General features: G+C 51.7%; 6 protein-coding genes and 1 pseudogene across 6 annotated transcripts in view; 4 read left to right on the plus strand and 3 right to left on the minus strand.

Annotated features, from left to right (window-relative positions):
- Positions 1-3,008: 3,008 nt before the first annotated feature.
- LOC138730985 (feather keratin Cos1-2-like) lies at positions 3,009-4,021 on the minus strand. Its single transcript, XM_069876675.1, has 2 exons — positions 3,872-4,021; positions 3,009-3,504 (listed from the first exon to the last, which is right to left on the minus strand). The coding sequence occupies exons 1-2, from the start codon at positions 4,019-4,021 to the stop codon at positions 3,178-3,180; spliced, it is 477 nt and encodes a 158-aa protein (XP_069732776.1). The 3' UTR covers positions 3,009-3,177.
- Positions 4,022-5,924: 1,903 nt separating this feature from the next.
- LOC138731167 (feather keratin Cos1-2-like) lies at positions 5,925-6,297 on the plus strand. Its single transcript, XM_069876914.1, has one exon. It carries the CDS (start codon positions 5,944-5,946, stop codon positions 6,247-6,249), a length of 306 nt encoding a protein of 101 aa, XP_069733015.1. The 5' UTR covers positions 5,925-5,943; the 3' UTR covers positions 6,250-6,297.
- A 4,080-nt stretch (positions 6,298-10,377) lies between these two features.
- LOC138731328 (feather keratin Cos1-2-like) lies at positions 10,378-10,803 on the minus strand. The gene has a single exon (XM_069877181.1). It carries the CDS (start codon positions 10,782-10,784, stop codon positions 10,479-10,481), a length of 306 nt encoding a protein of 101 aa, XP_069733282.1. The 5' UTR covers positions 10,785-10,803; the 3' UTR covers positions 10,378-10,478.
- Positions 10,804-13,127: 2,324 nt separating this feature from the next.
- On the plus strand, positions 13,128-13,499 carry LOC138731330 (feather keratin Cos1-2-like). Its single transcript, XM_069877185.1, has one exon. The coding sequence runs from the start codon at positions 13,128-13,130 to the stop codon at positions 13,431-13,433; it is 306 nt and encodes a 101-aa protein (XP_069733286.1). The 3' UTR covers positions 13,434-13,499.
- A 3,421-nt stretch (positions 13,500-16,920) lies between these two features.
- LOC138730986 (feather keratin Cos1-2-like) lies at positions 16,921-17,867 on the minus strand. The gene is made up of 2 exons (XM_069876677.1): positions 17,718-17,867; positions 16,921-17,348 (listed from the first exon to the last, which is right to left on the minus strand). Exons 1-2 carry the CDS (start codon positions 17,865-17,867, stop codon positions 17,022-17,024), a joined length of 477 nt encoding a protein of 158 aa, XP_069732778.1. The 3' UTR covers positions 16,921-17,021.
- A 1,170-nt stretch (positions 17,868-19,037) lies between these two features.
- On the plus strand, positions 19,038-20,096 carry LOC138730987 (feather keratin Cos1-2-like; annotated as a pseudogene).
- Positions 19,390-21,385, plus strand: part of LOC138731318 (feather beta keratin-like) — a 42,470-nt gene continuing 40,474 nt past the window's right edge. Inside the window, exon 1 of the mRNA XM_069877172.1 lies at positions 19,390-19,400. The gene's annotated coding sequence lies outside the window, so the exon portion shown is untranslated. The remainder of the gene's footprint in view (positions 19,401-21,385) is intronic.

Genomic DNA, 21,385 nt, shown 5'->3' on the forward strand with positions numbered 1-21,385 from the left:
GAGGAGCACTTTCCGTTCCCCGTGGAAGGAGAGGGTAGGACTCAGCACACTGGTATTTCTTTTGTGCCTTGACCCTAGGAGTTGTGGAAGTTATTCCTGGTTACTCCTGAGCCCATGGCCATCAGTTCTTCCAGCCTTATTGCACCTTTTCCCTGATGGGTCTTGTGCTCTTTAACCTGGATCAACTTCTGTGAATGGGGAGCTACAGATTCCATTATGACCACCAAGCCTTGTAGCAACGGGAAGGTGCTGCTCTGTGGAGCTCATGACCAGTCCAGGGCAGAGTTGCCCTACTGAGACCAGCTCCTGCTCTCATGAGGGTCACTGAGTACAGGCAGACAGACCTCCTTGTCTGGATGGGAGGGGAAAAACCAATGGAAACAGTGGAGGTTTTGTGCTGGAACACTGGAGGTATCACGGAGGAACCTGAATGGCACTCAGTCCCAGACTGATGCCACACAGCTGCTCACCAATTCCTGTCAGGAACCTGAGGGGTTTCAGCTCCTCCATCTCGCTGAGCAGAGCAGCCAAGGCAGCCCAGGCTCACAACTGCCCTTTCCAGGGTGGGTGTTTGCCAGGACACACACAGGAGCATATTTTCCCTTGGACTCTCCCTGCAGGAGGAGGATGTTGAGGCACTAAACAGTGCCTCAGTAGTGATGTCTTCATGAAAGGGAGAGGTGGCAACCCAGGAACACTGACAACAAGCAGCTGGACTTGGCTAGAATCCTGCTGGAGGAGTCAAAACATGCTGCTTCTTCTTCTCTTGCTGAAGGTCTTCAGCTGGCAAATGCCAAACCCTGTTGATGGGGGCACCACGGAATCAAACGCAGAGATCAATATGATCAGCGAGTGTTCACTTTATTGAGCTTAGCTATTTCTTTATAAACCCTTTTTGATTACATAACTGGGTGCCTACGAGAGTATCTACAGTGTATTATTAGTTAAAGGTAGTTGTCCATAAAGCTGTTACTAACAAATCATTGGCTAATCTAATACACATGCTAAGAAACCAACTTACACTAAAATTAAATATGTTGATAGTTCTCTTGAATTATTTTTCTTTCAGCTGGTACTGGTCCCCACTGAATTAGCTGTTGTAATCCTTTCAGCTGGCATTATTTCATCTTTTGTCTCTCTGTTTCAAGGCCTTGTTAGAGTTGTTCAGTATCACAGCATCCAGGCCTTGTTCCCTGTAAAATGTACCCACAAAACCCCTTTCCCAGGACGCTTGCTTTGAAACAAAAGCTCCTCCCTCTGCACAAGGGACGGTCAGTAGACAGGGTGCTACCATCTCAGTAGAGACAGGAGAACCCTATAACATCCAAGATTTTAATGGGTCAAGAGCAAAGACCTGATCAAGCAATCTGGCCCATCCAAGTCTGCCTGGAGACAGCATGAAAACTGTTGCCTTGGGTTCACAGCCTCCCAGGTGACGATGATGCCAGGCAGAAGGAGGGAGATGATGGCCACTTCTGGGAGAGGGGTGGACCTGGACTCCCTTCTCCTGCAAAGGGTTTTAGCTCTGTGGCAGAGGCCAGCCTGAACTCTCTGAAAACATGGCCAATGTTTCTCATTGCCTTCCTCCACTCACTCCGTTCCTTCCTTTTCCCTTCTTCTTTTGCACTTCTCCAGATCTTGAGGCTCCTTCCAAGGCCAGTTTACATGGAGGGGGACCTACCTGGCCTTTTCTCTGTTGGGCACTGACTCTTGGCTGCCCAGGTCAATCTTACAAATCAGACCTCTGTCCTCAGAGACATCTTAGTCCCCTCTTTACACTCCTTAACCCCTGCTGCAGACCAGCCACGAAATCTGAGTGATCTTTTCCTCTCTGGATGCTCTCTACAGCGACCCAGGGAGAAAGCAGTTGCATTGGGAGGGAACAAATGGGTGGGCAATGGGCCCTCTCTCATTCCTGGATTAATGGGAGGGCAGAACGCACTGACTGTGGGCCTCCTCTTGTCCCTTAGGTCTGAGAGTTACATCTCTGGCTTCTCCGCAGCCAGTGACCATCAGCGTATCCCTCACTGACCAGAAATATTCCCTGTGGCCTCAGAGCCTCATGTTGCTTTCGTGGGAAAATCCCAGTGCTGCAGGACCTTGAAATTCAGTGGCCGCACAAGGACTCAGGCTGTTCCTCTTGCCTGGGAGGGAGCTGTGCTGGGGGAGAAGTCTTTGGGAGATGATGGCTATAAGGATCGAAGAAGAGGATATTAGGAGAATTCAACTTCACTAGACCTCAAAGTCTCCTCTTCCTCGTCTTCTTCCTGGCTTGGTTGGGCCAAATTGTCATTGGGAAAAAAAACTGGCTGTCTAGGCAAGTCCAGAGAGTTGTATTGAGGGGAGACCTCATCTCCATCCAAAACTCCTTGAAAGGAGATTGCAGTGAGGTGCATGTTGGTCTCTTCTCCCTACTGGAAAGAGATCAGAGTTGAGCTAATGGCCACAAGTTTCCTCAGGAGAAGTTTAGACTGGGTATAAGGAAATATTTCTCGACTGAAAGAAGGTGAAGCCCTGGCAGAGGCCAATCAGGTCAGTAGTTGAGTCTAAATACCTGGAAGTGTTACAAGAATGCATGGCTGTGACGTTTAAGGACGTGGCTTTGAAGACATTGAAGGGTTTCACTGATGGAAAGATCTGATGATCTCAGAAGTTTGCTTGAACCTTTATGGTTCTCAGATTTCCCAAAAGCCAGAGGGGCTGCTGACCGTATCCAGTGGCCTCCCAGCAACAGGGCCCAGCAGCTGTTGGGCCTCCCATTAAGAGAATGTGCTCTGGGTCCAAGCACTCCAGACCCATCTGGGAAGAGGTGAAGTAACACTGGAAGGACCAATATCCATGGGCTGAAGATTGTACAATGCAGTGTACTAAGTCCTACCCTCTGGTTCCTTGGTTATTGAGCAAGGCTCCTCTGCTGCACTCATCACAATCCCCGCCAAAAAGCTCCTATTCTCCTGAAGAAACTGGAAGAGTTGACAGAGAACAACAGAGGACTCAGAGGCCCAGGCTTGGATGCAGCACGCCTTTAATTAGCAACAGCAAAGGAAAGAGAGAGAGGAGAGTGGAAGAAGGAAATAAACAGCTGAAAGCTCTAAACACAATGCCTCAAAGCACTTCTGTGCACCACCACGTTCTGAGGTTTTAGGAGGTGCTTTTGCAGGCACATTTCCAGCAGGTTTAGCAGGGCCGACATCTGCTGCCACAGTAGCCGCTGGTGATGCAGGAGAGGTCAAGGCCCCCGGAGGAGATGGGAACGCCGTTAGAGCTGAGGATGCTGCCAACAGCAGCGGAGGTGGAGGAGCCGACGGCGGTGTTCTGAGGGAAGGAGCTGAGGATGGGTCCGGGCAGGGTCACCACCACCGCGGAGGGCTGGATGGCGATGGTGGAGCTCTGGCACTGCCGCACACAGCACTCATTGCAGCTGCTGGCCAGCGGGCACGGGCCGCAGGGCTGGCAGGGCTGGCACGGGTTGCAGCAGGACATGTCCGGGGGCTGGAGGTGAACCTGGAGAGAGAGCAGAGGGGAATCAGAGCACAGAGATATGGAAGGAGCACTTCACTACAAATCCACCATATCACTGCAAAGGGGTCAAATAGATCTGCTGAGATGGGAGGTAGAACGCTGCCCGTGAGGTAAAAGGGTTTCTTGGCCTCATCCAGATACGGTCTTGAAAAGTGTCCCCAGCCCCAGTGAAGCTGCTGCCTGTTTCTTCAAGGAAGAGCCTCTTCACACAAGAAACCTGTACAACTTGACTCAGAAATTGTCTTTTTTACCCCTCTCATTATAAGCAGCACAACTACCCAGCACAGGATGGAGGAGCAGGATTCTGCAGGGCCAGGAAAGGGAGGGGAGGAAAGGGCTTCAGACTCACCTGATTCCCAAGGAGAAGGAGGCGAGAGAAGTGGATGAGAGAGCGAGGAGCTGCACGGGCTTTTATGGTGGCCCTGACCTGCCTCAGGCTCGGACGCAGCTTCCACGGAAGTGGCAATTTTCTAAGGTGCTCATGATGGACGGAAAGCATCCCAGCTAATGACATGGGCTGGGTGCTTGTTTTCCCCAACCCTCCTTGATCCTTTCCTGCCTTATGCCATGCCCCTTCCCTCCTGGAAGCTTCTTCTGCGTGCTGGGATGGAGACGTTCCAGGATTTCTGGGTCAGGAATGTGTCAGTGCCAGGAGAAGACTCAGCTCAAGTGCCGCATGGGTGCTGTGCAGGCAACTGATGCTGGACTGGGGCACAGTGGTGGGGCTGCCTATGGTTGCGATGGAAGCAGAGACCCTGCAATCCTTGGCTGGTCACCCAAGGGCTGTCCTTGAGGGAACACGTACTGGGTCTTTTTCTTCCTCTCCCTCCCATCACGATGAAGGGATTTTCCTAGGCTTGCTGCCTTCTGCCCTGCCCCGTCCTGAGGAAGCATTTGAGAGTCCCTTTTGGCACCGATGTTAAAATACAGCAAGGGCAGAGGAATCAGCATAAACCTCACGGCTTCCATCGAGCTTGTGTAGGACTCTCTACATGACATTCTCTCCCTCAACTGTGTCAACCACACTATTCAGCTCGGTTTCACCTGCAGACTTGTAGAGGTTTCACTCGATCCCTTTGTTGATGAACCACTGTCATGTGTCCCAGCCTCCACTTCCACTTGCAATTGTCAAAGGACCACGAGTGGCACAACCTTCCTCCCACCATCCAAGACAACACACTTCTTTCTTGAGTACTCAAGACCATGACCCAAAAAAGGATTACATGGAGGCAGAGGCTGGGATACAGATAATTTTAATGATTCTGAAGGGGGTACTGAAGTCACTTCTAGAGGAGGGGGCAGCCAGAGCACGTAGAGTACTGGAAACACGCAAAAATCTGTGCCCTTTCCCAACAGAAGAGATCCCACAGGACATCCATCTGCTCTTACATGGAGGAAGAGGATTCAGCAGATCCCCCACGATGGCTTTGAGGGTCACATATAAGACGAGAGAGTTGGGAGAGAGAGGAAGATGTCAAATGTCAAAGATGTTCCTTCTTCAGCAGGGAGCTTGGACTAGATGACTGAGAAAGATACCCCTCATCTAAAAGCTCTCTGTGATTCTATGTCCAGAGATGCTCTGTCATGTGGGATTCCTTGAGCATCCAAGGGGAAACACAGGAATGGTGCCCGTTTCCTGACAACTTTGCCACAATCAAGCCCACAGCAACGAGCCAGGCACTCATCAGCTGCCTGCGCGGGATGCCACCAGCACTGAAGCTGAATCTTCTGCCCGTACTTGGGTGTTTCTGTCCCAGAAATCCTCAGCCTTCTCCTCCCAGCACTGAGAGAAGCCTTCATGTGGGAAAGCACAGGGCATCAGGCAGGAAATGAGAAGGCAGCAGGGCAAGAAACCAGGACACAGCCCATGCCATTAGCTGGGATGCTTTGCATTTGATGTGAGCTTGTCAGAAAATTCTCCCTTCCCCACAGGGAGCCTCTGGGCCTAAGGCAGGGCAGGAGCACTATAAAAGGCAGCGCAACTCCCTGCTCTCTCATCCACTTCTCTTGTGTCCTCTCCTTGGGAACCAGGTGAGTGTGAAGTCATTTCCTCACCTCCCATTCCTGGTCATGCAGATTCCTGCTCCTCCATCCTCTACTGTGTAGTGGTGCTGCTTATCATGGGAGAGGGAAGAAGGGCAAATTTCTGACTCAACTTGTGCTGGGGACTTTTGTGAAGAGGCTCTTCCTTGAAGAAATAGATGGCAGCTTCACTGGGGCTGGAGAAACTTTGCAATACTATGTCTGGATGAGGTCAAGAACCCTTTTTGCCTCTCTGCCCACTTCCTACATCCTGTCTCAGCAAATGCATTTTGTCACCTTTGCAGTGATGTGGTGGATTAGTGGCAAAATGCTCCTCCCATGTCTCTGTGCTCTGATTCCTCTCTGCTCTCTCTCCAGGTTCACCTCCAGCCCCCAGACATGTCCTGCTGCAACCCGTGCCAGCCCTGCCAGCCCTGCGGCCCGTGCCCGCTGGCCAGCAGCTGCAATGAGTGCTGTGTGCGGCAGTGCCAGAGCTCCACCATCGCCATCCAGCCCTCCGCGGTGGTGGTGACCCTGCCCGGACCCATCCTCAGCTCCTTCCCTCAGAACACCGTTGTGGGCTCCTCCACCTCCGCTGCTGTTGGCAGCATCCTTAATTCTAATGGAGTTCCCATCTCCTCCGGGGGCCTTGACCTCTCCTGCATCACCAGCGGCTACTGTGGCAGCAGATGTCGGCCCTGCTAAACCTCTGATGACAGCCCAGATGAAGACCCCTACAAATGCAGACATCAATTCTGAACTAAGGACAGATCTCCTGGACATTGCTTTCGGAGAGTCTTAGCATCCGTTGTTTCCCTTCCAACAGAGGGTGGCTGGATGTCTCTGAAAACGTGGCTACAGTCTGAGTTCCCAGTCTTCCTCTCTCTCTATCCCAACTCTTTCTTGTCTTCCATTATTCTGGGCTACATCACCCTCAAGGCCAATGTGGGGGATCTGCTGAGCTCTCTTCCTCCATGTAGCAGCAGATGGATGCCCTGTGGGATCTCCACTGTGGGGAATGGGCACGTGTTTTTGCATGCTGACAGTGCTCTCTGTGCTTTGGCTGCCCCCTCCTCTAGGATTGACTTCAGAGACATTCAGAGTGCCTCCTTGAGAGTCATTAAAGTTTTCTACATTCCATCCTCAGCCTCCATGTAATCCTTTTTTGGTGTCAGTGTCTTGAGTTTTCAAGGAATCAACACATATAAAGAACCATTGCTGCAAGGCAGGGGAACCAGTTCACCCCAGGGGAAGACCTGTCCCAGACAGAGTTGGAGAGCTGGTGGGAGACCGCAGGAAAGAGCACTTGGCAGAGCTCTGAGAAACTTTTCTGGTTTGTTGGAGTGGAGCTTTGCCAGGTTAGAGCTGGCTCCTGTTGCAACTCATTCTATGTCTGATAATTCCTGGGTGCATTGGTTTCTTGATGGCCCAGTTCCTAATTGCCTCATTTTTAATTGCCTACTTGAAGTGTCAGAGGTGCCCATTAATGATGATCTAAAACTTGTGTGGAGATCTTATCACATGTCCTCAGGAAGGGAAAAAACCCTTGGTGGAGCTGCTGGTGTGTTTGTACAAGGCAATGAGCTATAAGACAACACTGAATGAGCTGAGCATCCTCTAGAATCAATGAGGGTCAGGTTCTTCATATAACCATGAAATTCTTCAGTCATGTCTTCTTAACCTGCCCTCAAGGCAAGCCTGATGGGGACCATGTAGCTTCTCATAGTCTGTGGGGCAGACAAACAGACATCATGGAGGAACCAGCATGAAAATCCATAGCTAAGCAGTGCAGGCTCTCTGCTTCCCACAGTGCTCCCTGCACTGATCACCTCCACTTTGACAGACTCTGTTTCCCACTTTAGAAGGGAAAGTGACCTCCATGAGGACCTTTAATCTGTGGATGCTTTCCCAGTTCCTAAGGAGAGTGAAAGGGAACAAGGAAACCCTTTTCCATTCACTGAGGAAAGAGGGATCAGGGACCTTTGCAGTAGCTGTTCCTTTGGGGAGCATCCATTGGAAAAGAGGAAGACATTCCTGGCTTCTCTGCTGCCAGTGACCACCAGCACTGTGCCCTGGCCCACACAAGCTATTAAACACAGGAGGCCCTGGAGAGTCAGGAGCCCCATGAGCTCTTGAATGAGGGCATTCCTGTTGCTGTGGTTGGAACTGTATGGGCATTATTGAAACTAACTCCAGTTGGTGGCCGGTCGCAAGTGGGTTTCACCAGGCCTCAGTAAAAACATACAGCTACAGCTTCTCCTTCTGAGGGACATCAGATGGAAAATGCCCAAACCCTTTCCCAGGATGCTTGCTTTGAAACAAAAGCTCCTCCCTCTGCACAAGGGCTAATCAGTAGATAGGGTGCTACCATCTCAACAGAGAGAGGAGAACCCTGTAACCTCCAAGATTTTAATGGGTCAAGAGCAAAGGCCTTATCAAGGAATCTAGCCCATCCAAGTCTGCCTGGAGACAGCATGAAAACTGTTGCCTTGGGTTCACAGCCTCCCAGGTGATGATGATGCCAGGCAGAAGGAGGGAGATGATGGCCACTTCTGGGAGAGGGGTGGACCTGGACTCCCTTCTCCTGCAAAGGGTTTTAGCTCTGTGGCCAGGGCCAGCCTGAACTCTCTGAAAACATGGCCAATGTTTCTCATTGTCTTCCTGCACTTGCTCCATTCCTTCCTTTTCCCTTGTTCTTTTCCTCTGCTCTGGGTTTCAAGGCTCCTTCCAAATCCAGCTTAGGTTGTGGGGGGAGGGGACCCTACCTGGCCTTTTCTCTGTTGGGCACTGACTCTTGGCTTCCCAGGTCAATCTTTCCACTCAGACCTCTCTCCTCAGAGATATGTTAATCCCCTACTTTCAATCCTTAACCTCTGCTGCAGACCAGCCACCAACTCTGTGTATTTCCTTTCGTCTCTGGATGCTGGTTAAATCCACCCAGGGAGAAAGCAGTTGCATTGGGAGGGAACAAATGGGTGAGCAATGGTCCTTCTCTCATTCCTGGATTAATAGGAGGGCAGAACGCACTGACCTCCTCCTTTCCCTTAGGCCCGAGAGTGACATCTCTGGCTTCTCCACAGCCAGTGACCATCAGTGTATCCCTCACTGACCAAAATATTCCCCTTGGCCTCAGAGGCTGATCTTTGCTCGTGCTGCCTTCCTGGGAGAATCCCAGTGCTGCAGGAGGACCCTGCAGGCCAGCAGCCACACAAGCACTTAATGTGGTTTCTTATTTCTCAGGAGGGAGCTGTGTTGAGGGAGAAGCCTTTGGCAGACAATAGCTGTGAGGATGGAAGGAGAGGATGGAAGAAGAAATCATCTTTGCTACCACTCAAAGTCTCCTCCTCGTCGTTTCTCCTGGCTTGGTTGGTCGTAATGTTTGTTGGGAAGACCTGGTTTGCTAGCCACGTCTGGAGAGTTTTACTGAGTGGAGCTCGTTCCAGTTGGTGTCTGGTCACAAGTTTAATATCCTTATCAACGGCCTAGTTTTGAGGATTGATTGAACCCTCAGGATGCTTGCAGTTGACAGCAAGCTGGGCTGGATTGTCGATCAGCTCCAAGACAGGAAGGCTCTGCAAAGGAATCTGGGACAAGCTGGCTTGATGGACGGTTGGCAATAGGGAGGTGTTAAACAACGTCAAATTCTGGGTCTTGCACTTGGATCAAATAGCCCCATGAGGCTCTCCAGGCTTGGACAAGTGTGGCTGGATCACTGCCTGGAGGAAAAGGCCCTGGGGGTGCTGGTTGACTGTGGCTGAAGATGATCCAGCCGTTTCCCAGGTGTCTGAGAAGTCCAAAAGCATCGTGGCCTGGATCAGCCATGGTGTGTCCAGCAGGAGCAGGGAAGATCCTGTCCCCAGGCACGCAGCACTGATGACGCTTAACTTGAAATCTTGTCTATAGGTTTTGGACCCTTCCCAACAAGAAAGATATGGAGGGGCTGTAGCACGTGTCCACAGAAGAGGAACAGAGCTGGAGAAGGATCTGGAGCCAGGGAGTTCTGGTAGTGGCTGAGAGACCTGAGAATTTTTATCTAGAAAAGAGGAGCCTGAGGGCTAATCCACAACTCCTTGAAAGGAAATTGCAGTGAGATGCACACTGGTCTCATCTTCCAGTTGGAAAGTGATAGGAGTTGAGGAAATAGCCTCAAGTGTCTCCAGGGGTGGTTTAGACTAGGTATGAGGAAACATTTCTTGACGGAAAGTAGGTGGAGCCCTGGCAGAGGCTGACCAGGTCAGTGCTTGAGTCTGAATACCTCGAAGTGCTGCAAGAACACGTGGCTGTTGCGTTTAAGGACATGGCTTTAAAGACATCGAAGGGTTGCACTGATAGAAAGACCTGATGATTTTAGAGGTATGCCTGAACCGTTATAATTCTAGGATTTCCCAAAAGCCAGAGGGGCTGCTAACCACATCCAGTGGTCTTCAAGGGACAAGGTCTCCTCCCTTTTAGGGCAGCAGTTCTTGGGCTTATTAAGAGAATGTGCCCTGGGGCTAAGAACTCCAGGCCCATCTGGGAAGAGGTGAAGTAAGGCTGGAAGGACCAATGGCCATGGGCTGAAGAGAAGCAGGAATGTCTTCGGCACCTCCAAAGTCATGTCAAAAACAAATGCAAGGCAGTGAACCGAGTCCTACCCTCTGGTTCCTTGGGCATTGAGCAAGGCTCTCTGGTTGCACTAAGCCCAGTGCCCTCCAAAAAAACTCCTTTTCCCCTGAAGAAACTGGAAGAGTTGACAGAGAACAAAAGAGGACTCAGAGGCCCAGGCTTGGATGCAGCACGCCTTTAATTAGCAACAGCAAAGGAATAAGAGAGAACAGAGTGGAAGAAGGGAAAAACTGGCTCAAAGCTCTAAACACAATGCCTCAAAGCACTTCTGTGCACCACCACGTTCTGAGGTTTTAGGAGGTGCTTTTGCAGGCACATTTCCAGCAGGTTTAGCAGGGCCGACATCTGCTGCCACAGTAGCCGCTGGTGATGCAGGAGAGGTCAAGGCCCCCGGAGGAGATGGGAACTCCATTAGAATTAAGGATGTTGCCAACAGCAGCGGAGGTGGAGGAGCCGACGGCGGTGTTCTGAGGGAAGGAGCTGAGGATGGGTCCGGGCAGGGTCACCACCACCGCGGAGGGCTGGATGGCGATGGTGGAGCTCTGGCACTGCCGCACACAGCACTCATTGCAGCTGCTGGCCAGCGGGCACGGGCCGCAGGGCTGGCAGGGCTGGCACGGGTTGCAGCAGGACATGTCTGGGGGCTGGAGGTGAACCTGGAGAGAGAGCAGAGGGGAATCAGAGCACAGAGATATGGAAGGAGCACTTCACTACAAATCCACCACATCACTGCAAAGGGGTCAAGTAGATCTGCTGAGATGGGAGGTAGAACGCTGCCTGTGAGGTAAAAGGGTTTCTTGGCCTCATCCAGATACGGTCTTGAAAAGTGTCCCCAGCCCCAGTGAAGCTGCTGCCTGTTTCTTCAAGGAAGAACCTCTTCACACAAGAAACCTGTACAACTTGAATCATAAATTGTCCTTTTTTTACCCCTCTCATGATAAGCAGCACCACTACCCGGCACAGGATGGAGGAGCAGGAACCTGCAGGACCAGGAAAGGGAGGGGAGGAAAGGGCTTCAGACTCACCTGGTTCCCAAGGAGAAGGAGGTGAGAGAAGTGGATGAGAGAGCGAGGAGCTGCACGGGCTTTTATGGTGGCCCTGACCTGCCTCAGGCTCGGACGCAGCTTCCACGGAAGTGGCAATTTTCTAAGGTGCTCATGATGGACGGAAAACATCCCAGCTAATGACATGGGCTGGGTGCTTGTTTTCCCCAACCCTCCTTGTTCATTTCCTGCCTTATGCCATGCCCCTTCCCTCCTGGAAGCTTCTTCTGCATGCTGGGATGGAGGCGTTCCAGGATTTCTGGGTCAGGAATGTGTCAGTGCCAGGAGAAGACTCAGCTCAAGTGCCGCATGGGTGCTGTGCAGGCAACTGATGCTGGACTGGGGCACAGTGGTGGGGCTGCCGGTGGCTGCGTTGGCAGGCAGAGACCCTGCAATCCTTGGCTGGTCACCCAAGGGCTGTCCTTGAGGGAAGATATGCTGGGTCTTTTTCTTTCTCTCCCTCTCTGCTTAACGAAGAGTTTTAACCAGGGATGCTGCCTGCTTCCCTGCCCGATCCTGAGGAAGCATTTGAGAGTCCCTTTTGGCACCCCTGTTCAAATACAGCAAGGGCAGAGGAGCTGGCATACACCTCACGGCTTCCTTTGAGCTTGTCTAGGACCCTCTGCAGTTCATCCTCTCCCTCAGCTATGTCAATCACACTAATCAGCCTGGTGTCTCCTGCAGACTTACAGACGCTGCACTCGATCCCACTGTCAACGAACCATTGTCCTGTGCCCCAGTCTCCACTTCCTCTGGGAATTGTTAAAGGACCACTTATGCAACCACCTTCCTCCCACCATCCAAGATATTGTGCTTCTTTCTTAAATAGTCAAGAGAGTGGCCCCAAAAAAGTTTTGCATGGAGGCAGAGGCTGAGATACACAACAGTTGAATGACTCAGAAGGGAACACTGAGGTCCCTTTGAGAGGAGGAGGCAGCCAGGGCACGGTGAGCACTGGCACCACACAAAAATCTGTACCCATTCCACACAGAGGAGATCCCACAGGGCGTCCACCTGCTCCTACGTTGAGGGAGAGGGGTCAGAAGATCCCTCACGTTGGCTTGAGCATCACGTAGCCCAGAATGGAAGACAAGAAAGAGCTGGGAGAGAAAGAGGAAGATGTGAAAAGCCAAAGATGTTCCTGCTTCTGCAGGGGTCTTGGACCAAATCACTGAGAAAGATCCTCCTCATCTAAAAGCTCCCTGTGATTCTATGTCCAGTGATTCTCTGTCATGTGGGATTCCTTGGGCATCCAAGGGGAAACAACCAAGCCCACAGCAATGAGCCAGGCACACATCAGCTGCCTGCACAGGATGCCAGCAGCACTGAAGCTGAATCTTGGGTGTTTCTGTCCCAGAAATCCTCAGCCTTCTCATCCCGGCACTGACAGAATCCTTCCTGTGGGAAAGCACAGGGCATCAGGCAGGAAATGAGAAGGCAGCAGGGCAGGAAAGCAGGACACAGCCCATGCCATTAGCTGGGATGCTTTGTGTTTGATGTGAGCTTGTCAGAAAATTCTCCCTTGCCCAGAAGGAATCCCCTGGGCCTGAGGCAGGGCAGGAGCACTATAAAAGGCAGCCCAGCTCCCTGCTCTCTCATCCACTTCTCTTGTGTCCTCTCCCTGGGAACCAGGTGAGTCTGAAGCTTCTTCTCCTCCTCCTTCAAGACCAGGTCTGTGCTCCATGTCTTTCTCAGCTGCTGTGGGCTGTCCTAGCATAGATCTGGGAGCTGCTTTTCCTGGGAGAGGGAAGAAGAGAGGTCTTGAAAAGAGTTGGACTAAGACTTTTTTGATTTCTCTGCTGGTCTTTGATCTGGGCAGTGCCTGATGGGCCTGGAGATGCCTTGCCTCTCCTGGGCTTCATCTGGGCAGTGTTTCTCCTCAGGTGTCCCCATGCTCTCTTTCCTCTCTCCCAGGTGCACCTCTTGCCCAGAGACATGTCCTGCTGCAACCCGTGCCAGCCCTGCCAGCCCTGCGGCCCGTGCCCGCTGGCCAGCAGCTGCAATGAGTGCTGTGTGCGGCAGTGCCAGAGCTCCACCATCGCCATCCAGCCCTCCGCGGTGGTGGTGACCCTGCCCGGACCCATCCTCAGCTCCTACCCTCAGAACACCGCCGTCGGCTCCTCCACCTCCGCTGCTGTTGGCAGCATCCTTAATTCTAATGGAGTTCCCATCTCCTCCGGGGGCCTTGACCTCTCCTGCATCACCAGCGGCTACTGTGGCAGCAGATGTCGGCCCTGCTAAATCTGCTCACAACATCGATGGACGAGAACCTCTGAAGACCTCGGAATGTCGATCTGGACGAGAGACAGAGCTCCGGGGCATTGTGTTTAGAGCTTTGAGCCACTGCTTCCTTCTTCCAGTCCTTTCTCTCTCTTTTCTTTGCTTTTGCCTTGTCCCAATGCCAGCCTAGTGGGGACCTGTTGGCCTCCCTCCCTCTGCAGGGCACGCAGATGGACACCTTGCAGGAGCTGCTCCGTGCCTTGGTGGCTGCCCATGGTTTTACCTTGGAGCCACCTCCTTTTCTTCTTTAGACTCATTAAAGTTGTGCTGCATCCACACCATGGCCTCTGAGTCCTTCCTTCTGTGACAATTCTTCCAATTTGCTCATGAGAAAAGGTGGCTTTTTGGACAGGATTGTCTTGGGGGCAATGGAGGATTGTTTTCCATTCCCCGTGGAAGGAGAGGGTAGGACTCAGCACACTGGTATATCTTTTGTGCCTTGACCCTAGGAGATGTGGAAGTTATTCCTGGTTACTCCTGAGCCCATGGTCATCAGTTCTTCCAGCCTTATTGCACCTTTTCCCTGATGGATCTTGTGCTCTATGCCCTGGAGCACCTTCTGTGAATGGGGAGCTACCGATTCCATTATGACCACCAAGCCTTGTAGCAACGGGAAGGTGCTGCTCTGTGGAGCTCATGACCAGTCCAGGGCAGAGTTGCCCTACTGAGACCAGCTCCTGCTCTCATGAGGGTCACTGAGTACAGGCAGACAGACCTCCTTGTCTGGATGGGAGGGGAAAAACCAATGGAAACAGTGGAGGTTTTGTGCTGGAACACTGGAGGTATCACGGAGGAACCTGAATGGCACTCAGTCCCAGACTGATGCCACACAGCTGCTCATCAATTCCTGTCAGGAACCTGAGGGGTTTCAGCTCCTCCATCTCGCTGAGCAGAGCAGCCAAGGCAGCCCAGGCTCACAACTGCCCTTTCCAGGGTGGGTGTTTGCCAGGACACACACAGGAGCATATTTTCCCTTGGACTCTCCCTGCAGGAGGAGGATGTTGAGGCACTAAACAGTGCCTCAGTAGTGATGTCTTCATGAAAGGGAGAGGTGGCAACCCAGGAACACTGACAACAAGCAGCTGGACTTGGCTAGAATCCTGCTGGAGGAGTCAAAACATGCTGCTTCTTCTTCTCTTGCTGAAGGCCTTCAGCTGGCAAATGCCAAACCCTGTTGATGGGGGCACCACGGAATCAAACGCAGAGATCAATATGATCAGCGAGTGTTCACTTTATTGAGCTTAGCTATTTCTTTATAAACCCTTTTTGATTACATAACTGGGTGCCTACGAGAGTATCTACAGTGTATTATTAGTTAAAGGTAGTTGTCCATAAAGCTGTTACTAACAAATCATTGGCTAATCTAATACACATGCTAAGAAACCAACTTACACTAAAATTAAATATGTTGATAGTTCTCTTGAATTATTTTTCTTTCAGCTGGTACTGGTCCCCACTGAATTAGCTGTTGTAATCCTTTCAGCTGGCATTATTTCATCTTTTGTCTCTCTGTTTCAAGGCCTTGTTAGAGTTGTTCAGTATCACAGCATCCAGGCCTTGTTCCCTGTAAAATGTACCCACAAAACCCCTTTCCCAGGACGCTTGCTTTGAAACAAAAGCTCCTCCCTCTGCACAAGGGACGGTCAGTAGACAGGGTGCTACCATCTCAGTAGAGACAGGAGAACCCTATAACATCCAAGATTTTAATGGGTCAAGAGCAAAGACCTGATCAAGGAATCTAGCCCATCCAAGTCTGCCTGGAGACAGCATGAAAACTGTTGCCTTGGGTTCACAGCCTCCCAGGTGATGATGATGCCAGGCAGAAGGAGGGAGATGATGGCCACTTCTGTGAGAGGGGTGGACCTGGACTCCCTTCTCCTGCAACGGGTTTGAGCTCTGTGAGAGGGGCCAGCCTGAACTCTCTGATAACATGGCCAATGTTTCTCATTGCCTTCCTCCACTCCCTCCGTTCCTTCCTTTTCCCTTCTTCTTTTGCACTTCTCCAGATCTTGAGGCTCCTTCCAAGGCCAGTTTACATGGAGGGGGACCTACCTGGCCTTTTCTCTGTTGGGCACTGACTCTTGGCTGCCCAGGTCAATCTTACCAATCAGACCTCTGTCCTCAGAGACATCTTAGTCCCCTCTTTACACTCCTTAACCCCTGCTGCAGACCAGCCACGAAATCTGAGTGATCTTTTCCTCTCTGGATGCTCTCTACAGCGACCCAGGGAGAAAGCAGTTGCATTGGGAGGGAACAAATGGGTGGGCAATGGGCCCTCTCTCATTCCTGGATTAATGGGAGGGCAGAACGCACTGACTGTGGGCCTCCTCTTGTCCCTTAGGTCTGAGAGTTACATCTCTGGCTTCTCCGCAGCCAGTGACCATCAGCGTATCCCTCACTGACCAGAAATATTCCCCGTGGCCTCAGAGCCTCATGTTGCTTTCGTGGGAAAATCCCAGTGCTGCAGGACCTTGAAATTCAGTGGCCGCACAAGGACTCAGGCTGTTCCTCTTGCCTGGGAGGGAGCTGTGCTGGGGGAGAAGTCTTTGGGAGATGATGGCTATAAGGATCGAAGAAGAGGATATTAGGAGAATTCAACTTCACTAGACCTCAAAGTCTCCTCTTCCTCGTCTTCTTCCTGGCTTGGTTGGGCCAAATTGTCATTGGGAAAAAAACCTGGCTGTCTAGGCAAGTCCAGAGAGTTGTATTGAGGGGAGACCTCATCTCCATCCAAAACTCCTTGAAAGGAGATTGCAGTGAGGTGCATGTTGGTCTCTTCTCCCTGCTGGAAAGAGATCAGAGTTGAGCTAATGGCCACAAGTTTCCTCAGGAGAAGTTTAGACTGGGTATAAGGAAATATTTCTCGACTGAAAGAAGGTGAAGCCCTGGCAGAGGCCAACCAGGTCAGTAGTTGAGTCTAAATACCTGGAAGTGTTACAAGAATGCATGGCTGTGACGTTTAAGGACATGGCTTTGAAGACATTGAAGGGTTTCACTGATGGAAAGATCTGATGATCTCAGAAGTTTGCTTGAACCTTTATGGTTCTCAGATTTCCCAAAAGCCAGAGGGGCTGCTGACCGTATCCAGTGGCCTCCCAGCAACAGGGCCCAGCAGCTGTTGGGCCTCCCATTAAGAGAATGTGCTCTGGGTCCAAGCACTCCAGGCCCGTCTGGGAAGAGGTGAAGTAACACTGGAAGGACCAATATCCATGGGCTGAAGATTGTACAATGCAGTGTACTAAGTCCTACCCTCTGGTTCCTTAGGGATTGAGCAAGGCTCTCTGGTTGCACTAAGCCCAGTGCTCTCCAATAAAACTCCTTTTCCCCTGAAGAAACTGGAAGAGTTGACAGAGAACAAAAGAGGACTCAGAGGCCCAGGCTTGGATGCAGCACGCCTTTAATTAGCAACAGCAAAGGAATAAGAGAGAACAGAGTGGAAGAAGGGAAAAACTGGCTCAAAGCTCTAAACACAATGCCTCAAAGCACTTCTGTGCACCACCACGTTCTGAGGTTTTAGGAGGTGCTTTTGCAGGCACATTTCCAGCAGGTTTAGCAGGGCCGACATCTGCTGCCACAGTAGCCGCTGGTGATGCAGGAGAGGTCAAGGCCCCTGGAGGAGATGGGAACTCCATTAGAATTAAGGATGTTGCCAACAGCAGCGGAGGTGGAGGAGCCGACGGCGGTGTTCTGAGGGTAGGAGCTGAGGATGGGTCCGGGCAGGGTCACCACCACCGCGGAGGGCTGGATGGCGATGGTGGAGCTCTGGCACTGCCGCACACAGCACTCATTGCAGCTGCTGGCCAGCGGGCACGGGCCGCAGGGCTGGCAGGGCTGGCACGGGTTGCAGCAGGACATGTCTGGGGGCTGCAGGTGAACCTGGAGAGAGAGCAGAGGGGAATCAGAGCACAGAGATATGGAAGGAGCACTTCACTACAAATCCACCACATCACTGCAAAGGGGTCAAGTAGATCTGCTGAGATGGGAGGTAGAACGCTGCCTGTGAGGTAAAAGGGTTTCTTGGCCTCATCCAGATACGGTCTTGAAAAGTGTCCCCAGCCCCAGTGAAGCTGCTGCCTGTTTCTTCAAGAAAGAGCCTCTTCACACAAGAAACTTGTACAACTTGACTCAGAAATTGTCCTTTTTTTACCCCTCTCATTATAAGCAGCACCACTACCCGGCACAGGATGGAGGAGCAGGATTCTGCAGGGCCAGGAAAGGGAGGGGAGGAAAGGGCTTCAGACTCACCTGATTCCCAAGGAGAAGGAGGCGAGAGAAGTGGATGAGAGAGCGAGGAGCTGCACGGGCTTTTATGGTGGCCCGGACCTGCCTCAGGCTCGGACGCAGCTTCCACGGAAGTGGCAATTTTCTAAGGTGCTCATGATGGACGGAAAGCATCCCAGCTAATGACATGGGCTGGGTGCTTGTTTTCCCCAACCCTCCTTGATCCTTTCCTGCCTTATGCCATGCCCCTTCCCTCCTGGAAGCTTCTTCTGCGTGCTGGGATGGAGGCGTTCCAGGATTTCTGGGTCAGGAATGTGTCAGTGCCAGGAGAAGACTCAGCTCAAGTGCCGCATGGGTGCTGTGCAGGCAACTGATGCTGGACTGGGGCACAGTGGTGGGGCTGCCGGTGGCTGCGTTGGCAGGCAGAGACCCTGCAATCCTTGGCTGGTCACCCAAGGGCTGTCCTTGAGGGAACACGTACTGGGTCTTTTTCTTTCCCTCCCTGCCTGCATAACGAAGAGTTTTTCCTAGGGATGCTGCCTGCTTCCCTGCCCGGTCCTGAGGAAGCATTTGAGAGTCCCTTTTGGCACCGATGTTAAAATACAGCAAGGGCAGAGGAATCAGCATAAACCTCACGGCTTCCATCGAGCTTGTGTAGGACTCTCTACATGACATTCTCTCCCTCAACTGTGTCAACCACACTATTCAGCTCGGTTTCACCTGCAGACTTGTAGAGGTTTCACTCGATCCCTTTGTTGATGAACCACTGTCATGTGTCCCAGCCTCCACTTCCACTTGCAATTGTCAAAGGACCACGAGTGGCACAACCTTCCTCCCACCATCCAAGACAACACACTTCTTTCTTGAGTACTCAAGACCATGACCCAAAAAAGGATTACATGGAGGCAGAGGCTGGGATACAGATAATTTTAATGATTCTGAAGGGGGTACTGAAGTCACTTCTAGAGGAGGGGGCAGCCAGAGCACGTAGAGTACTGGAAACACGCAAAAATCTGTGCCCTTTCCCAACAGAAGAGATCCCACAGGACATCCATCTGCTCTTACATGGAGGAAGAGGATTCAGCAGATCCCCCACGATGGCTTTGAGGGTCACATATAAGACGAGAGAGTTGGGAGAGAGAGGAAGATGTCAAATGTCAAAGATGTTCCTTCTTCAGCAGGGAGCTTGGACTAGATGACTGAGAAAGATACCCCTCATCTAAAAGCTCTCTGTGATTCTATGTCCAGAGATGCTCTGTCATGTGGGATTCCTTGAGCATCCAAGGGGAAACACAGGAATGGTGCCCGTTTCCTGACAACGTTGCCACAATCAAGCCCACAGCAATGAGCCAGGCACTCATCAGCTGCCTGCACGGGATGCCACCAGCACTGAAGCTGAATCTTCTGCCCGTACTTGGGTGTTTCTGTCCCAGAAATCCTCAGCCTTCTCCTCCCAGCACTGAGAGAAGCCTTCATGTGGGAAAGCACAGGGCATCAGGCAGGAAATGAGAAGGCAGCAGGGCAAGAAACCAGGACACAGCCCATGCCATTAGCTGGGATGCTTTGCATTTGATGTGAGCTTGTCAGAAAATTCTCCCTTCCCCACAGGGAGCCTCTGGGCCTAAGGCAGGGCAGGAGCACTATAAAAGGCAGCGCAACTCCCTGCTCTCTCATCCACTTCTCTTGTGTCCTCTCCTTGGGAACCAGGTGAGTGTGAAGTCATTTCCTCACCTCCCATTCCTGGTCATGCAGATTCCTGCTCCTCCATCCTCTACTGTGTAGTGGTGCTGCTTATCATGGGAGAGGGAAGAAGGGCAAATTTCTGACTCAACTTGTGCTGGGGACTTTTGTGAAGAGGCTCTTCCTTGAAGAAATAGATGGCAGCTTCACTGGGGCTGGAGAAACTTTGCAATACTGTGTCTGGATGAGGTCAAGAACCCTTTTTGCCTCTCTGCCCACTTCCTACATCCTGTCTCAGCAAATGCATTTTGTCACCTTTGCAGTGATGTGGTGGATTAGTGGCAAAATGCTCCTCCCATGTCTCTGTGCTCTGATTCCTCTCTGCTCTCTCTCCAGGTTCACCTCCAGCCCCCAGACATGTCCTGCTGCAACCCGTGCCAGCCCTGCCAGCCCTGCGGCCCGTGCCCGCTGGCCAGCAGCTGCAATGAGTGCTGTGTGCGGCAGTGCCAGAGCTCCACCATCGCCATCCAGCCCTCCGCGGTGGTGGTGACCCTGCCCGGACCCATCCTCAGCTCCTTCCCTCAGAACACCGTTGCGGGCTCCTCCACCTCCGCTGCTGTTGGCAGCATCCTTAATTCTAACGGAGTTCCCATCTCTTCCGGGGGCCTTGACCTCTCCTGCATCACCAGCGGCTACTGTGGCAGCAGATGTCGGCCCTGCTAAACCTCTGATGACAGCCCAGATGAAGACCCCTACAAATGCAGACATCAATTCTGAACTAAGGACAGATCTCCTGGACATTGCTTTCGGAGAGTCTTAGCATCCGTTGTTTCCCTTCCAACAGAGAGTGGCTGGGTGTCTCTGAAAATGTGGCTACAGTCTGAGTTCCCAGTCTTCCTCTCTCTCTATCCCAACTCTTTCTTGTCTTCCATTATTCTGGGCTACATCACCCTCAAGGCCAATGTGGGGGATCTGCTGAGCTCTCTTCCTCCATGTAGCATCAGATGGATGCCCTGTGGGATCTCCACTGTGGGGAATGGGCACGTGTTTTTGCATGCTGACAGTGCTCTCTGTGCTTTGGCTGCCCCCTCCTCTAGGATTGACTTCAGAGACATTCAGAGTGCCTCCTTGAGAGTCATTAAAGTTTTCTGCATTCCATCCTCAGCCTCCATGTAATCCTTTTTTGGTGTCAGTGTCTTGAGTTTTCAAGGAATCAACACATATACAGAACCATTGCTGCAAGGCAGGGGAACCAGTTCACCCCAGGGGAAGACCTGTCCCAGACAGAGTTGGAGAGCTGGTGGGAGACCGCAGGAAAGAGATCTTGGCAGAGCTCTGAGAAACTTTTCTGGTTTGTTGGAGTGGAGCTTTGCCAGGTTAGAGCTGGCTCCTGTTGCAACTCGTTCTATGTCTGATAATTCCTGGGTGCATTGGTTTCTTGATGGCCCAGTTCCTAATTGCCTCATTTTTAATTGCCTACTTGAAGTGTCAGAGGTGCCCATTAATGATGATCTAAAACTTGTGTGGAGATCTTATCACATGTCCTCAGGAAGGGAAAAAACCCTTGGTGGAGCTGCTGGTGTGTTTGTACAAGGCAATGAGCTATAAGACCACACTGAATGAGGTGAGCATCCTCTAGAATCAATGAGGGTCAGGTTCTTCATATAACCATGAAGTTCTTCAGCCATGTCTTCTTAACCTGCCCTCAAGGCAAGCCTGATGGGGACCATGTAGCTTCTCATAGTCTGTGGGGCAGACAAACAGACATCATGGAGGAACCAGCATGAAAATCCATAGCTAAGCAGTGCAGGCTCTCTGCTTCCCGCAGTGCTCCCTGCACTGATCACCTCCACTTTGACAGACTCTGTTTCCCACTTTAGAAGGGAAAGTGACCTCCATGAGGACCTTTAATCCGTGGATGCTTTCCCAGTTCCTAAGGAGAGTGAAAGGGCATGAGGGAACAAGGAAACCCTTTTCCATTCACTGAGGAAAGAGGGATCAGGGACCTTTGC

This window comes from Phaenicophaeus curvirostris, chromosome 26 (assembly GCF_032191515.1).
Source record: "Phaenicophaeus curvirostris isolate KB17595 chromosome 26, BPBGC_Pcur_1.0, whole genome shotgun sequence".
In the NCBI taxonomy this organism is placed as follows: Eukaryota; Metazoa; Chordata; class Aves; order Cuculiformes; family Cuculidae; genus Phaenicophaeus; species Phaenicophaeus curvirostris.

What these genes read in the sequence shown, in the direction of transcription:
- LOC138730985 (XM_069876675.1), bottom strand. Translation starts at nt 4,021, where the DNA reads ATGCTTTCCGTCCATCATGAGCACCTTAGAAAATTGCCACTTCCGTGG. An exon ending in TCCTTCTCCTTGGGAATCAG is followed by an intron (nt 3,505 to 3,871) that starts GTGAGTCTGAAG and finishes CTCTCTCTCCAG; the next exon opens with GTTCACCTCCAGCCCCCGGA.
- LOC138731167 (XM_069876914.1), top strand. Translation starts at nt 5,944, where the DNA reads ATGTCCTGCTGCAACCCGTGCCAGCCCTGCCAGCCCTGCGGCCCGTGC.
- LOC138731328 (XM_069877181.1), bottom strand. Translation starts at nt 10,784, where the DNA reads ATGTCCTGCTGCAACCCGTGCCAGCCCTGCCAGCCCTGCGGCCCGTGC.
- LOC138731330 (XM_069877185.1), top strand. Translation starts at nt 13,128, where the DNA reads ATGTCCTGCTGCAACCCGTGCCAGCCCTGCCAGCCCTGCGGCCCGTGC.
- LOC138730986 (XM_069876677.1), bottom strand. Translation starts at nt 17,867, where the DNA reads ATGCTTTCCGTCCATCATGAGCACCTTAGAAAATTGCCACTTCCGTGG. An exon ending in TCCTTCTCCTTGGGAATCAG is followed by an intron (nt 17,349 to 17,717) that starts GTGAGTCTGAAG and finishes CTCTCTCTCCAG; the next exon opens with GTTCACCTGCAGCCCCCAGA.